The 18,078-nt window shown below is 46.3% G+C and overlaps 1 protein-coding gene across 1 annotated transcript; it reads right to left on the reverse strand.

Annotated features, from left to right (window-relative positions):
• Positions 1–9,276: 9,276 nt before the first annotated feature.
• LOC141040786 (uncharacterized) lies at positions 9,277–10,236 on the reverse strand. Its single transcript, XM_073506905.1, has one exon. The coding sequence runs from the start codon at positions 10,234–10,236 to the stop codon at positions 9,277–9,279; it is 960 nt and encodes a 319-aa protein (XP_073363006.1).
• Between the last annotated feature and the right edge of the window lie 7,842 nt (positions 10,237–18,078).

The following is an 18,078-nucleotide window of genomic DNA, read 5'->3' on the forward strand; positions in this document are numbered from 1 at the left end:
GGAGTGGTGCGTGGCCAGGATTCGAGTCGGGGTGGCTTGATATAGCCGGAGCAAGAGGGGGGGACATGTCGCTGCCGGAGCACTCTGGACACGTGGCGAACGTCGACGAGAGGCTCCAACACGAGGGGACAGGGTGCAGCGTCAACACCGGCGCTTGCCCACACTCGCGGACGAGCACGGGAGGCGGTTTGAGATGGGGACAAGCACACGCGCGCACTGTGCCATTTTGGCCGCGACCTGACCGGTCTTGCTGCAGCGGCTCTGGCGTCGGCGAGCGCCAGGGAGGGGTCATGGGTGATGGGTTGAGGGTTGTGGCACGTTGCGGTAGTCAGAGGCGAGCGCTAGCATGCACACGCACGAAACAGAACGCAAAGCGCCAGCTAGAGCGCGTCGAGACGCATGCCAGGCACCGTGTCCACGCGTGGTCACCAAGCTGGCATCGTCAAAACGACGCCTAGGAGCGGCCAAACCTTGTCTATGCTCGCGACCGTGCAGTATTTAGTCTAGGGGAGTTGATGGCTCATGCCCAGGTCGACCAGAAGTGACGCCACTTAGCTGACAAGTTTCTGTATAGAAACTTGGTCGCCAAGTTTGGCCACCTTCTAGAAGGCCATTAGGGCTGATCTCCTTGGGTTTAGGGTTTCTTAGGAGGGTGTTTAAGCTCAAGAAATATCAAGGCTAAAAGCTTAGGGGAAAATGCACTTGATGTACAAAATGCATTTCTGGCCCAGAAGTGAAAAGATTTTCTACAGCAAAAATATTACAAAAAGTGATGCAATATTTTTTCATGGAAAGATGTGCCATGGTCCTAAGAATATTTAGGAATTATCTCAGATTTTTCTGAGCAAGAAAAACTGAGGTTGCTTTGGAGCACAAAGTTCTGAAATGAACTTAAGAGAGAAAAATGAATATTTTCCTTAAAGGAAAAATATTCATTTTATTATTTTGGGAATTTGTGGGAGGGATAAGGTGGATAGGTCACTTGGGTGAAAGCCAAGTATATGCCCAAGTGACACGTCCATTTGAATTGATCCAAAAGTCCAAATCAAATCAGGGCAAAAACCACGATGAAAACCAAGTCCGGAAAGAGAGAGAAGGCAAGTCCGGTAAAAAGAGAGAAGGCAAAATCTAGGCTGTCACAAATCTCCCCCACTTAGGATGAGTCTCATCCTCAAGATTCGGTTGCTTGGGAAAACCATTCTGGGTATGCAGTCCTTAAAAATTCCTCTCTTTCCCAGGTTGCTTCTTCTTCGGTGTGATGCTCCCACTGAACATTGTTAATCTTCTTTACTAAGTTTCTTTCTTATTTTTGCGCCCTTCAGCATTTCCACATGGTTATTAAACCAACACCTCATGATAAGAGACCATTGTTTATATTTCAGGTCAGTACTCGCTGTTGCAAAATCTCTTAAGAAACATGAGAGGAGAGGGATGGTGACCAAATGACCATCCATCGGCCGAAGTATATTTGATGTTCACATGCGAAGTCTTTTCTAGAACGCATGAAATATGTTCACACGACGAGGGTCGAGATATGAGGGCATCAGGTCCATCGCCAAAATCACCTCTTTCGAGCTTGATGTAGTTAAGTTTCCTAATAAGGCACTAAGTTTGTTCTCCGTGAGCTCTAGGAGTACATGACGGGGGAGGGATTGCGGGCAAATATGCATTGAGTCAGCCATATACCGAAGGATACAAGAGATTTGTTTGTCATCAGTACGTCATCTATGTATAGGGTGACATTCTATCTTCCGAGCTTGTAGACATATACATACATTGCTCACTGCAGGGACCCATAATTCTTACCTCACGAAAAATCCAATCCCAGCACTTCCCTATCATAATATATTAGACCATTTATTAGACATAGATACACGATAGAAGAACATATGTGATTCGCCTATGACAAGGCACTAGGTGCAATTTTCTCAAGATAAGGCAAAATCTCTCAACCAGTGCCAGCGGAGACGGATGGTGATCAAATGACCATTGATATTTGCAGCATATGGATGCCTAGCTCATTAAAACGAGGCACTAGGTGGAATATATATAGGTATGCGTAACCGGTGAGCATCAGAAACCTCCTCTTTTTGAGCCATATGGAGTTAAGTTTCTCATATTTATGCCTAAGTTTCTTTCCCGTGAGCTCTATGGAAGGGTGACCAAATATTTGTTCGCCGACTCTATCATGTTAAGTTTCTCAATCTTCTTCACTAAGTTACTTTCTGATTTTTGCGCCTAGACAGGCTGCTCATTTAAATGAGGCACTAGGTGGAATATATATAGGTGTTCGGTGTGCGTCACCCGCGAGCGTTGTAAACCTCCTTTTTTTGAGCCATATGGAGTAGAGTTTCTCATATTTAGCCTTAAGTTTCTTTCCCGTGAGCTCTACGGAAGGGTCACTGTGGCATCCCGGCTCAGAGCAACAGGTTTACCCTGCATTGCCAGCCCAGAGATCGAGTCTTCTGGCAATACACAACAACATGGTACAGAAATAACCGCTTTATTGATACTAGCGTGGTACAAAGGTCTGATATTACACCGAGATTCAAGGCCAAGCGGCACACACGGTGCTGCTGGACAGTATGCACATTATTTAATGAACATGGCTCGGGCCTCGATCACATGAAACTACGCGGCAGTGGAAGAACGACGTAGCGGAACTCCATGGCACAGGGACATCGACGTGGACACGGCCTAGACACGGGATGCGCTCCGATGCGAATCAGCTTGCCTGAAAACTGGCATGACACGCCAGGTCCGTACATGGAATGTACTTCCAAGCTCACAACAAACATAAGCACGATGACAGACAATATCATGGTAAATAATCAAGTTAAATTGATGCAAGAAATTACTACAAATGCAAAGCTATGCAGAACAACCAAATAGAGCACCGAGTCACACGGACTCGCTTACCAGACGGTTACCTCGTATCCAACGGTGACCACACTGGGGTCACACCTGAAACCAATCACTCATGAACACCTCGAGTGTTCAAGGTTCACCACGAAACAATGCATCACAAGAATTACTAGTTTGCAAGATTAGTTACAAAAGTTGATCCATGGTGTGACTTACTCCCGAGTCTTGCCAATAACCGAGGGCGCGGCTATTGATAGATTAAATACACTCTGCAGAGGTAGCGCACTTTACCCACACTACGGAATACCTGGCCTCGTACTCCCATTCGGGTGGACCAAAGTACTCCGACGAAACCCTCCCTTTGCCATGCACTCTCTCCGGCCACTCCGACCATCTCCCTCTCAGGGCTAGGTCCTGGGTGGCCCCGTGTCTACAAAAGACACCAACGGCCACCGTCGTGGCGAAACGGTCCCAAACGGGGACATGGTACCATAAAAACAATCGAGCACACAAGGTTATGTCTGCCTACCGGGCCAGGGTAAGCACGCCCATAACCTTCCCTCGCGGGAGGCACCGGTGAGAGCCACGACAAAGGACCGAATCAAGACCTTCCCATTAGGTAAATCTGGTCGCAATGAATTAGAACCCGATTCAGTGGCACCATGATGTGATCAACATCATATTCAGGTTGAACTTAATCAAGTATTAATTTTCAAAAAAACTTTTTATTACTAACATGGCATCATACCGGAAATCATACAACTACTCATCACACAAAGCAAGCAACTCTTAAGCATGGATCGAAACAAGCAATATAACTAAGTTACACTTCTAAGATTATAAACTTCTCTGGTTATAAGTCATTTTTCTACAAACAACATTTTTATTAGTGCAATATTTAGTTCAAAACTATTACTAGCAAAAATAGCTACCATAACTTTCCATAACAAAATATCTAGTGCAAAATTTTACTCTACTTAGCCAAACAATTCTATGAACTCAACCAGAGGCTAAAACAAGCATATCAAGCATCAGAAAACAACTAGCAATTAACCATATTAATTTATCAAATTTTAAATGCAATTAAAGACTCATATTCAAGTAAAAAATCATAGATATTGAAATAACACCATCCAAATGATGTTGTGGCTTGCCTTAGTGCAGAGGAGGGTCACACTCCTCCTGGTTAGCTTCAAGGCAAGATCCTCCTTTTGAAAATATTTTAAAACCACAAAAATAAATGTCGAAACTCATTTTGAAAATCACCAGAAATTCTAGACAGCAAGGAAAAATCCACCCTTTAGTGTGCTGCTAGAGCTTTCTGTAACAAAGACAATGCAAAAAGAATCAATGCATTTGGACTTGTGGTTTAGAAATTATGGCTGGTCAAAGTTTGGTCAAATTTCTGAATAAATTTGAATTAAACAGAAATTCCTGGGGGGTGACGTCGAAGACGTAAAGTGGGAGTGCGCCTCCACTCATACCACTTCGGGGTGCGAGTGGTGAGGCTGACACTAGGCCCCACTAGTCAGGAGAGAGAGAGGGGGATCGAGATCACAGGAGGGCGACGCCTCGCCGGAGCTTACGCCAGCGACGAGGGGGTCTGGGGCTAAGCTAGAGGGATAGATTGGAAGCGGGGCTCGCGGCGCACCTGCCTGTACCCGTGGCTTGGCGAGAGGTGGACGGAGCTAGTTCCAGTCGAGCTCGCAAGTTTCGGTGGCGGACGGGGTTCGCCGGAGAGGTGGAAGACGGAGGCTAGAGGCAGCTCCGAGGGCTTGGCGGGGTCCAGGCAGCTCTAGCATACCACGAAGGCCCTTTCCAAGCAGCTGCTTGAGCTCGAGAGGCCCTGGAGAGCGGCAGCTGGCCTGCGGGGATCGCCGGAGTCCTCGGGTCGGGGCGACGGCCAGAGGCCTGCCCGACAAAACTGCGGTCGTTCTACGTGTTCGTGGTGGTTGTGTGGAGTGGTGCGTGGCCAGGATTCGAGTCGGGGTGGCTTTATATAGCCGGAGCAAGAGGGGGGGGACATGTCGTCGACGGAGTGCTCTGGACACGCGGCGAACGTCGACGAGAGGCTCCAACACGAGGGGGCAGGGTGCAGCGTCAACACCGGCGCTTGCCTACACTCGCGGATGAGCACATGAGGCGGTTTGAGATGGGGACAAGCACACGCGCGCACTGTGCCATTTTGGCCGCGACCTGACCGGTCTTGCTGCTGTGGCTCCGGCGTTGGCGAGCGCCAGGGAGGGGTCATGGGTGATGGGTCGAGGGTTGTGGCACGTTGCGGCAGTCGGAGGCGAGTGCTAGCATGCACATGCGCGAAACAGAACGCAAAGCGCCAGCCAGAGCGCGTCGAGACGCATGCCAAGCACCGTGTCCACGCGTGGTCACCAAGCTGGCATGGTCAAAATGACGCCCATGAGCGGCCAAACCTTGTCTATGCTCTCGACCGTGCAGTGTTTATTCTAGGGGAGTTGATGGCTCATGCCCAGGTCGACCAGAAGTGACGCCACTTAGCTGACAAGTTTCTGTACAAAAACTTGGTCGCCAAGTTTGGCCACCTCCTAGAAGGCCATTAGGGCTGATCTCCTGGGGTTTAGGGTTTCTTAGGAGGGTGTTTAAGCTCAATAAAGATCAAGGCTAAAAGCTTAGGGGAAAATGCAATTGCTGTACAAAATGCATTTCTGGCCCAGAAGTGAAAAGATTTTCTACAGCAAAAATATTACAAAAAGTGATGCAATATTTTTGCATGGAAAGATGTGCCATGGTCATAAGAATATTTAGGAATTATCTCAGATTGTTTTGAGCAAGAAAAATTGAGGTTGCTTTGGAGCACAAAGTTCTGAAATGAACTTAAGAGAGAAAAATGAATATTTTCCTTAAAGGAAAAATATTCATTTTATTATTTTGGGAATTTGTGGGAGGGATAAGTGGGATAGGTCACTTGGGTGAAAGCCAAGGATATTCCCAAGTGACAAGTCCATTTGAATTGATCCAAAAGTCCAAATCAAATCAGGGCAAAAACCACGATGAAAACCAAGTCCGGAAAGAGAGAGAAGGCAAGTCCGGTAAAAAGAGAGAAGGCATAATCCAGGCTGTCACAAACCTCCCCCACTTAGGATGAGTCTCGTCCTCGAGATTCGGTTGCTTGGGAAAACCATTCTGGGTATGCAGTCCTTAAAAATTCCTCTCTTTCCCAGGTTGCTTCTTCTTCGGTGTGATGCTCCCACTGAACATTGTAAAATCTTATCTCTTTGCCGCGAGTGACCCTTTCTGTCTGATCCAATATTCTGATTGGCTTTTCCTCATAAGTCAAATCCTTAGCCAATTCTATCTCTGACATATCAGTCCTTTTCTCCGGTGGAGAGATGCATCTTCTTAGCTGCGAGATGTGAAACACGTTGTGTACTTCGGAGAATTCTGGTGGCAATTCCAACTGGTAGGCGACTGTTCCGACCCTGGCCATGACGGGGAATGGACCGATATATCTGGGTGCCAATTTTCCACGGGTCTGAAACCTCTTGACTCCTTTCATAGGGGTGACTCGGAGATATACGTGTTCTCTGGGTTCGAAGCTGATCTGACGATGTTTGGCATCATAGTAGCTCTTCTGTCAGGATTTCGCCAGTTGCAATCTGTCTCGGATTTCCTTGACTTGCTTCTCGGCTTCGAGCATTAAATAAGTCCCGAAAATATGGCTATCTCCGGGTTGAGACCAATTTAATGGGGTGCGGCATTTCCGGCCATACAGGGCTTCATAGGGTGACATCTTTAAGCTGGCTTGTAAACTGTTGTTGTAGGAAAACTCGGCGTAGGGCAGACAGTCTTCCCACTTGGTTCCTTGGGCCAATGTACATGCCCGGAGCATATCTTCGAGTATTTGATTTACTCGCTCAGTCTGTCCATCTGTCTGAGTATGGTAAGCCGTGCTGTACTTCAGAGTGGTACCCAAGGCTTGATGAAGTCGGGACCCAAATGCGGATGTGAATAGAGATCCCCTGTCGGAGGTGATAGTCTTGGGTACTCCATGCAGAATGATGATTCTTGATACATACAGCTGTGCAAGTTGATTTGCACGGTATGTGGTCTGGATAGGTAGGAAGTGTGCCACCTTGGTTAGAGTGTCCACTATGACCCATATCGCGTCGTTTCCTCGATGAGACCTTGGTAATCCGGTGATAAAATCCATGCAAATAACGTCGCATTTCCATTGGGATACCAGCAGAGGCTGGATGAGTCCGGCGGGTTTTTGGTGTTCCGCCTTTACCTTATTGCAGATATCGCAGCAGGCCAAAAAATACGCGATGTCTTTCTTCATTCCATCCCACCAAAATATCTGACGAAGATCCTCTACCACCGGGATGAATTTTGTATGGTGCTTCATGTGCTTCCGCCAATATTTTCTTCTTCAGACTGTCTTGGTTGGGTACGCAAAGTCTTCCTCGGAACCTTAGCGAACCTTGCTGATCCATCGCGAAATCTGGTGCTTGCCCTTGGTGCAGCTTCTGAACATATATCTGTAACACCTTATCATCCGCTTAAGCTCTGCGGATTTCTTCTTCGAGCGTAGGAGCAACTTCCAATATATTGGTAAGACGGGCGTCGGTTATTACCAGATTCAACTCCATGATTTCTTCATAGAGCTCTGGAGGCAAGGAATCCATTAGGGCACTAAGGTTGGCGGGTTTGCGGCTGAGGGCATCAGCCACCACATTAGCTTTGCCCGGGTGATAATTTATTCCGAGGTCACAGTCCTTAACCAACTCGAGCCATCTTCGCTGTCGAAGGTTCAAGTCGGGCTGAGTGAATATATACTTGAGACTTTTATGGTCGGTGAATATGTGGCACTTCTTTCCAATCAGATAATGTCTCCAGATTTTTAAAGCGTGCACCACTGCGGCCAATTCCAAATCATGAGTAGGATAATTTCCTTCATGTTGTCGCAGTTGGCGAGATGCATAGGCCACCACTTTGCCATCTTACATGAGTACACACCGCAGTCCTTTTCTGGAGGCGTCGCAGTAAATATCAAAACTGCGGTAGATATCTGGAAGAGTTAATACGGGTGCCGATGTCAGTCTGGTTTTTAACTCATTGAAGCTCTGTTCGCATTCTTCAGTCCATACGAACTTCTTGTCCTTCTTGAGGACCTCAGTCATTGGCTTGGCGATCTTGGAAAATCCTTCGATAAAACGACTATAATATTCTGCCAGTCTAAGCAAACTCCGGATTTCTGAGACGGTGGTGGGTGCGGACCAATCAAGTACATCTTTTACCTTGCTTGGGTCCATCGAGATTCCTTCTGCGAGGATATGTCCGAGGAATCCCACTTGCTGGAGCCAAAACTCATATTTGCTGAATTTGGCATACGATTGATGATCGCGAAGCCGTTGCAGAACTGAGAAGATGTTCCTTATGTTCGTCCTTGCTTTTGGAATAAATGAGGATGTCATCAATGAACACCACCACAAACTTGTCCAAGAAGTCCATAAACACCTTGTTCATCATATGCATAAAGAATGCAGGAGCGTTGGTGAGGCCTAAGGACATAACTATGTATTTGTAAAGACAGTACCGAGTGGTGAACGCGATCTTAGGAATATCTTCCTTCTTAATCTTGAGTTGATGATAACCCGTCCTCAAGTCAATTTTTGAGAATACTTTGGCCCCACTGAGTTGATCAAACAGATCGTCAATCCTTGGTAGTGGATACTTGTTTTTAGTGGTGATGTCATTCAGCTGTCGGTAGTCTACACACGTTCTTAGACTGCCATCCTTTTTGTCCACGAAGATAGCTGGTGATCTCCATGGTGAAGAGCTGGAACAAATGTATCCTTTTTGCAGCATCTCATCCAGTTGCTTCTTCACTTCCACCAATTCTAAGGAGGGCATCCGATAATATTTCTTATGTATCGGGGTGGTTCCAGGCACTAGGTCAATAGCGAACTCCAATTCTCGTTCTAGTGGCATGCCGGGTATTCTTCAGGAAATACATCTGGATATTCGCTGACCACTGGGATTAATTCCACCTCTTCTGCTATGGCTGCGAAAACCATATCCTTCGTGGGGATGCGCTTGCAGGCATAAAAACTTGTGGTGTGACCTTCCATATTTTTTAGGGTAACTTCTCTGGTCGCACAGCTGATGCAGACTTGTTATTGGGTTAACCAATTCATGCCCAGAATGACATCCAATTTGTTGGAATCGATGATTATCAATGATGTTGGAAACTTGACGCCCTTGATGTCAATCTCCAAATTTCGGCAGACGAGATTGCTTCTGAGCATGGATCCCGGGGATTGTACCAGCATGTGCTTTCCCAAAATCGAGCAAGAAAGATTGTTTTGGGAAGCAAAACTCCGCGAAATAAAAGAGTGGGAAGCCCCAGAGTCAAATAAAATTACGGCGGGTATGTCATTTACGAGAAACATACCAATGACGACTTCCGGGTCCTCTTGGGCTTCGCCCGGAAATGTGATGAACTTGCCCTTGGATTATATCGGGGGCGGAATACTGCTCCATGTAGTTAACTTGCGGCTGAAATGGAGCGACGGGCTTGGTGTTCTTGGGACACTGTCGGGCGTAGTGTCCGGTTTGACCACAGCTGAAGCACGGATTGTTGCGCTGGCAATCGTCGCGCACCGGGCTGGTCACGACATTTTTGACTTGTGTAGTAGTCTTGTTGACGTTCTGCTGCCAATTGGGTTTGTACTCCACCCGAGTCTGTTGCCATGTACGAGCCTTTTGCACTAATTTTATATCCTTCTTGGGCTCGAATTTGCGCTTGTAGTCATTAGAAGCTGGCTTGTTGTTGTGCAGGAGCTTGTGTTCCCTCTCGGCGATTATGGCCTTGTTCACCAGAGTCAGGAAGTCGGGGAAATCAAACATGCCGAGAGTGCACTGGAGATGTTGATGTAGGCCTCCAAGAAATCTGTCGATCTTCTGCTCTTCGGTGGCCACATCGTGGAGAGAGTAGCGGGCCAGATGGTTGAATTTATTCAGATACTCGGCGACGGTCATGCTGCCTTGAGTGAGGGCGAGAAATTCACGTTGCTTGATCTTCATGACTCCGGTGGGAATATGATATTTGCGGAAGTGATCCTTGAATTTTGTCCAAGTAATTTCCCCGTCGGCAGGCCATATTGCTTTGGCATTATCCCACCATATAGCGGCAGCTCCTTCGAGATAATGCGTTGCAAAGGGAACCTTCTCTCCGTCGTCTGTGCGAGCAATTTCCAGTTTTCTTTCAATAGTCCTTAGCCAGTCGTCGGCGTCCAAAGGATCAGTAGTATGGCTGAAACTGGGAGGCTTGGTTCGCTGAAAGTCTGATAGCTTGGAATGATGGCCATTCTGGTTTCTATTCTGCCCAACCATAACCTGTACACTTTTCAGTATTTCCAGCAGATCGTTGCTCCTTCTTTCTTCAAACATTCACAGGATTTGCTCGGTGGAAGGCGGTTGTGGCGGTGGAGGCGGAGGTGGCTGGTAAGGTTCAGGGGAATGTCCTGCCTGTCTTGCAGAACGACGGACAGGGACATCCTCACCAGCTTGGCTGCTGCTGCCTCCACGTGGCATCCTATTTTTCGTTTTCCCAATACATAGCAACCATGATGAGAAAAATTCCAAAATGGGGGAAAGACCAATGAAAAATCCTGGAAGAAAAAAGCGAATAAAACCAAGTCGAATAAAAATCCAACATAATTATACATAGTCCCAACATGAAAATAAACATTGCAATGGGTCTACTACCCTCATACCTGAAACTACGCATCAGGACAAATGCGATTACAGCCATACATCATGCTCATGAATACCATGATACTCTAACGATCTACTGCTCGGATGATGCTGCTGCAGGTTCGTCTCCTGAGCCGGACCCAGATCCTGAACTGATAGTAGAGACCTCCGGGGAAGAGAGGTGCGCTGGCGCTGCCATGAGGGCTCTCCCTCATGGGCAGGCGGGGGATGGGATCTAAGCATAGGAGCGGCAGGAGTAGGACAAGAGAAGACTATCCAGCAGGAGCGCTGCGAGGGTTCATCGTCAAAGGGTTAACGGTACCCTACAAGGTCGTCGTAGGAACGGAGGTGGGAGGAGCAGAAATGTAGATGACAGCGGGAAGAAGGTTCCTTATACGAGTAGCAGCGAGAGCGGCGCGAACGCGTGGGAGCTCTCGAGCTAACTCATAGTTAAGGAGATAGCTAGCGGTGATGTAGCGTGCAAGGTGGCCAGTGGCACGATCGCACGCCGGATTAATCAAAGGAAAGCGGATACGCCCATTCTCGTGCATAGATGGGTAGAAGATGTTTGGGAACGTAGCAGAAATTCAAAATTTTCTACGCATCACCAAGATCAATCTATGGAGTAATCTAGCAACGAGGGGAAGGGGAGTGCATCTACATACCCTTGTAGATCGCGATGCGGAAGCGTTGCAAGAACGCGGATGAGGGAGTCGTACTCGTAGCGATTCAGATCGCGGTTGATTCCGATCTAAGCACCGAAGAACGGTGCCTCCGCGTTCAACACACGTGCAGCCCGGTGACGTCTCCCATGCCTTGATCCAGCAAGGAGAGAGGGAGAGGTTGGGGAAGACTCCATCCAGCAGCAGCACGACGGCGTGGTGGTGGTGGAGGAGCGTGGCAATCCCGCAGGGCTTCGCCAAGCACCGCGGGAGAGGAGGAGGAGGAAGAGAGGTAGGACTGCGCCAAAAAGGAGACGTTCTCATGTCTCTTGGGCAGCCCAAACCTCAACTATATACAGGGGGGGAGGGGGCTTCCCCCCCTTAGGGTTTCCACCCCCAAGAGGAGGCGGCCAGCCCTAGATCCCATCAAGGGGGGCGGCCAAGGGGAGGAGAGGGGGGGGGGCGCCCCACTAGATGGGCCCTAAGGCCCATCTGGTCCTAGGGTTTGCCCCCTCCCACTCTCCCATGCGCCTTGGGCCTTGGTGGGGGGGCGCACCAGCCCACCTGGGGCTGGTCCCCTCCCACACTTGGCCCACGCAGCCTTCTGGGGCTGGTGGCCCCACTTGGTGGACCCCCGGGACCCTCCCGGTGGTCCCGGTACATTACCGATTTCACCCGAAACTTTTCCGGTGACCAAAACAGGACTTCCCATATATAAATCTTTACCTCCGGACCATTCCGGAACTCCTCGTGACGTCCGGGATCTCATCCGGGACTCCGAACAACATTCGGTAACCACGTACATACTTTCCCTATAACCCTAGCGTCATCGAACCTTAAGCGTGTAGACCCTACGGGTTCGGGAACCATGCAGACATGACCGAGACATTCTCCGGTCAATAACCAACAGCGGGATCTGGATACCCATGTTGGCTCCCACATGTTCCACGATGATCTCATCGGATGAACCACGATGTCGGGGATTCAATCAATCCCGTATGCAATTCCCTTTGTCTAACGGTATGTTACTTGCCCGAGATTCGATCGTCGGTATCCCTATACCTTGTTCAATCTCGTTACCGGCAAGTCTCTTTACTCGTTCCGTAACTCACATCATCCCGTGATCAACTCCTTGGTCACATTGTGCACATTATGATGATGTCCTACCGAGTGGGCCCAGAGATACCTCTCCGTTTACACGGAGTGACAAATCCCAGTCTCGATTCGTGCCAACCCAACAGACACTTTCGGAGATACCCGTAGTGCACCTTTATAGCCACCCAGTTACGTTGTGACGTTTGGCACACCCAAAGCATTCCTATGGTATCCGGGAGTTGCACAATCTCATGGTCTAAGGAAATGATACTTGACATTAGAAAAGCTCTGAGCAAACGAACTACACGATCTTGTGCTAGGCTTAGGATTGGGTCTTGTCCATCACATCATTCTCCTAATGATGTGATCCCGTTATCAACGACATCCAATGTCCATGGTCAGGAAACCATAACCATCTATTGATCAACGAGCTAGTCAACTAGAGGCTTACTAGGGACATGGTGTTGTCTATGCATCCACACATGTATCTGAGTTTCCTATCAATACAATTCTAGCATGGATAATAAACGATTATCATGAACAAGGAAATATAATAATAACCAATTTATTATTGCCTCTAGGGCATATTTCTAACAGTCTCCCACTTGCACTAGAGTCAATAATCTAGTCCACATCACCATGTGATTAACAGTCATAGGTCACATCACCATGTGACCAACATCCAAAGAGTTCACTAGAGTCAACAATCTAGTTCACATCACTATGTGATTAACACTCAATGAGTTCTGGTTTGATCATGTTATGCTTGTGAGAGAGGTTATTAGTCAACGGGTCTGAACCTTTCAGATCCGTGTGTGCTTTACGAATATCTATGTCATCTTTGTGGATGCTACCACGCGCTACTTGGAGCCATTTCAAGTAATTGCTCTACTATACGAATCCGGTTTACTACTCAGAGTCATCCGGATTAGTGTCAAAGTTCGCATCGACGTAACCCTTTACGACGAACTCCTTTTCACCTCCATAATCGAGAAAATTCCTTAGTCCACTACATACTAAGGATTAATTCGACCGCTGTCATGTGATCCATTCCCGGATCACTATTGTACCCTCTTGACCAACTCATGGCAAGGCACACTTCATGTGCGGTACACAGCATAGCATACTGTAGAGCCTACGTCTAAAGCATAGGGGACGACCTTCGTCCTTTCTCTCTCTTCTGCTGTGGTCAGGTCTTGAGTCTTACTCAATACTCACACCTTGTAACACAGCCAAGAACTCCTTCTTTGCTGATCTATTTTGAACTCTTTCAAAATCATGTCAAGGTGTGCGTTCTTTGAAAGTATCATCGGGTGTCTTGATCTATCTCTATAGATCTTGATGCCCAATATGTAAGTAGCTTTTATCCAGGTCTTCCTTTGAAAAACTCCTTTCAAACAACCCTTTATGCTTTCCAGAAATTTTACATCATTTCGGATCAACAATATGTTATTCACATATACTTATCAGAAATGTTGTAGCGCTCCCACTCACTTTATTGTAAATACAAGTTTCTAACAAACTTTGTATAAACCCAAAAACTTTGATCACTCCATCAAAGTGTATATTCTGACTCCGAGATGCTTGCTCTAATCCATGGAAGGATCGCTGGAGCTAGCATACCTTTTAGCATCCTTAGGATCGACAAAAACTTTCTGATTGTATCACATACAACCTTTCCTTACGAAAACTGGTAAGGAAACTTGTTTTGACATCCATCTGCCAGATTTCACAAATGCAGCTAATGCTAACATAATTCCGACGGACTTAAGCACCGCTACGGATGAGAAAATCTCATCGTAGTCAACTCCTTGAACTTGTGGAAATACTCTTTGCCACAAGTCGAGCTTCATAGACGGTAACATTACCGTCCATGTCCGTCTTCTTCTTAAAGATCCATTTACCTCAACAGCCTTACGACCATCAAGTAGTACTCTCAAAGTCTATACTTTGTTTTCATACATGGATCCTCTCGGATTTTATGGCTTCTAACCATTTGTCGGAATATGGGCCCACCATCGCTTCTCCATAGCTCGTAGGTTCAGTATTGTCCAACAACATGATATCTCAGACAGGATCACGTACCACTCTGAAGTAGCACGCATCCTCGTCGTCCTACGAGGTTTGGTAGTGACTTGATCCGAAGTTTCATGATCACTATCATAAGCTTCCACTTCAATTGGTGTAGGTGCCACAGGAACAACTTCCTGTGCCCTGCTACACACTAGTTGAAGTGACGGTTCAATAACCTTATCAAGTCTCCACCATCCTCCCACTCAATTCTTTCGAGAGAAACTTTTCCTCGTGAAAGGACTCGTTTCTAGAAACAATTACTTTTGCTTCCAGATCTGAAATAGGAGGTATACCCAACTGTTTTTGGTTTTCTATGAAGATGTATTTATCCGCTTTGGGTTCGAGCTTATCAGCTTGAAACTTTTTCACATAAGCTGCGCAGCCCCAAACTTTTAAGAAACGACAACTTAGGTTTCTCTAAACGGTGTCGTCTCAACGGAATTGCGTGTTGCCCCTTTTAAAGTGAATGCGGTTGTCTCTAATGCCTAACCCATAAACGATAGTGGTAATTCGATAAGAGACATCATGTTATGCACCATATCCAATAGGGTGCAGTTATGATGTTCGGACACACCATCACACTATGGTGTTCCAGGCGGTATTAATTGTGAAACACTTTCCACAATGTCTTAATTGTGTGCCAAACTCGTAACTCAGATACTCATCTCTATGATCATATCACAGACATTTTATCCTCTTGTCACGACAATCTTCAACTTCACTCTGAAATTACTTGAACCTTTCAATAATTCAGACTTGTGTTCCATCAAGTAAATACACTCAGCATCTACTCAAATCATTTGTGAAGTTAGAACTTAACGATATCCACTGCATGCCTCAGCACTCATTGGACTGCACACATCAAAATGTATTACATCCAACAAGTTGCTCTCTTGTTCCATCTTACTGAAAACGAGGCTTTTCAGTCATCTTGCCCATGTGGTATGATTTGCATGTCTCAAGTGATTCAAAATCAAGTGAGTCCAAACGATCCATCTGCATGGAGTTTCTTCATGCATATATACCAATAGACATGGTTCGCATGTCTCAATCTTTTCAAAAACGAGCGAGTCCAAAGATCCATCTACATGGAGCTTCTTCATGCGTTTTATACCAATATGACTCAAGTGGCAGTGCCACAAGTATGTGGTACTATCATCACTATTTTATATCTTTTGGCATGAACATGTGTATCACTACGATCGAGATTCATTTTAGGTGCAAGACCATTGAAGGTATTATTCAAATAAACAGAGTAACCATTATTCTCCTTAAATGAATAACCGTATTGCGATAAACATAATCCAATCATGCTCAACGCAAACACCAAATCTCGATGGTAGAGGGAGCATGCGATGCTTGATCACATCAACCTTGGAAACATTTCCAACACATATCGTCATCTCACCTTTAGCTAGTCTCCGTTTATTCCGCAGCTTTTATTTCGAGTTACTAGCACTTAGCAACCGAACCGGTATCTAATACCCTGGTGCTGCTAGGAGTACTAGTAAAGTACACATTCATATGACGTATATCCAATATACTTCTGTCGACCTTGTCTGCCTTCTCATCTACCAAGTATCTAGGGTAGTACTACTTTAGTGACCGTTCCCCTCATTAAGAAGCACTTAGTCTCGGGTTTGGGTTCAACCTTGGGATTCTTTCACTAGAGCAGCAAATGACTTGCTGTTTCATGAAGTATCCCTTTTGCCCTTCTAGACTAGTGGTTTTACTAACCATCAACAATTGATGCTCCTTCTTGATTTCTACTCTCGCGGTGTCAAACATCGCGAATAGCTCAAGGATCATCATAACTATCCCTGATATGTTATAGTTCATCACGAAGCTCTACTAGCTTGGTGGCAGTGACTATGGAGAACCATCACTATCTCATCTGGGAGATTAACTCCCACTCGATTCAAGCGATTGTGGTACTCAGACAATCTGAGCACATGCTCAACGATTGAGCTTTTCTCCCTTAGTTTGCAGGCTTAAGAAACTTGTCAGAGGTCTCATACCTCTTGACGTGGGCACTAGTCTGAAATCCCAATTTCAGTCTTCGGAACATCTCATATGTTCTGCGACGTTTCAAAAACCGTCTTTGGTGCCACAATTCTAAACCGTTAGCATTACTCACTGAACTATCACGTAGTCATCAAAACGTGTATGTCAGATGTTTCGCAACATCTACAGACGACGCTGAGGTTCAGCACACCGAGCGGTGCATTAAGGACATAAGCCTTCTATGCAACAATGAGGACAATCCTCAGTTTACGGACCCAGTCCGCATAATTGCTACTACCAACTTTCAACTAAATTTTCTCTAGGAACATATCTCAACCAGTAGAACTAAAGCGTATGACATAATTTGCAAAGATCTTTTGACTATGTTCATGATAATTAAGTTCATCTGATTAATGAACTCCCACTCAGATAGACATCCCTCTAGTCTTCTAAGTGATACATGATCCGAGTCAAACTAGGCCGTGTCCGATCATCACGTGAGACGGACTAGTCATCATCGGTGAACATCTCCATGTTGATCGTATCTCCTATACGACTCATGTTCGACCTTTCGGTCTCTTGTGTTCCGAGGCCATGTCTGTACATGCTAGGCTCGTCAAGTCAACCTAAGTGTTTTGCATGTGTTCCGAGGCCATGTCTGTACATGCTAGGCTCATCAACACCCGTTGTATTCGAACGTTAGAATCTATCACACCCGATCATCACGTGGTGCTTCGAAACAACGAACCTTCGCAACGGTGCACAGTTAGGGGGAACACTTCTCTTGAAATTTTATAAGGGATCATCTTACTTACTACCGTCGTTCTAAGCAAATAAGATGCATAACATGATAAACATCACATGCAATCAAATAGTGACATGATATGGCCAATATCATTTTGCTCCTTTGATCTCCATCTTCGGGGCACCATGATCATCTTTGTCACCGGCATGACACCATGATCTCCATCATCATGATCTCCATCATTGTGTCTTCTTGAAGTTGTCACGCCAACGGTTACTTCTACTTCTATGGCTAACGCGCTTAGCAATAAAGTAAAGTAACTTACATGGCGTTATTCAATGACACGCAGGTCATACAAAAATAAAGACAACTCCTATGGCTCCTGCCGGTTGTCATACTCATCGACATGCAAGTCGTGATTCCTATTACAAGAATATGATCAATCTCATACATCACATATATCATTCATCACATCTTCTGGCCATATCACATCACATAGCACATGCTGCAAAAACAAGTTAGACGTCCTCTAATTGTTGTTTGCAAGTTTTTACGTGGCTTGTATAGGTTTCTAGCAAGAATGTTTCTTACCTACGTAAAACCACAACGTGATATGCCAATTTCTATTTACCCTTCATAAGGACCCTTTTCATCGAATCCGTTCCGACTAAAGTGGGAGAGACAGACACCCGCTAGCCACCTTATGCAACTAGTGCATGTCAGTCGGTGGAATCTGTCTCACGTAAGCGTACGTGTAAGGTCGGTCCGGGCCGCTTCATCCCACAATGCCGCCGAAACAAGATAAGACTAGTAGCGGCAAGAAGAATTGGCAACATCGACGCCCACAACTACTTTGTGTTCTACTCGTGCATAGAAACTACGCATAGAGCTAGCTCATGA

The sequence above is a fragment of the Aegilops tauschii genome, chromosome 2, assembly GCF_002575655.3.
Source record: "Aegilops tauschii subsp. strangulata cultivar AL8/78 chromosome 2, Aet v6.0, whole genome shotgun sequence".
NCBI lineage: Eukaryota > Viridiplantae > Streptophyta > Magnoliopsida > Poales > Poaceae > Aegilops > Aegilops tauschii.

Bases quoted from the DNA above. Each gene is read 5' to 3' on its own strand.
- LOC141040786 (XM_073506905.1), bottom strand. From the start codon at position 10,236: ATGGTTGGGCAGAATAGAAACCAGAATGGCCATCATTCCAAGCTATCA.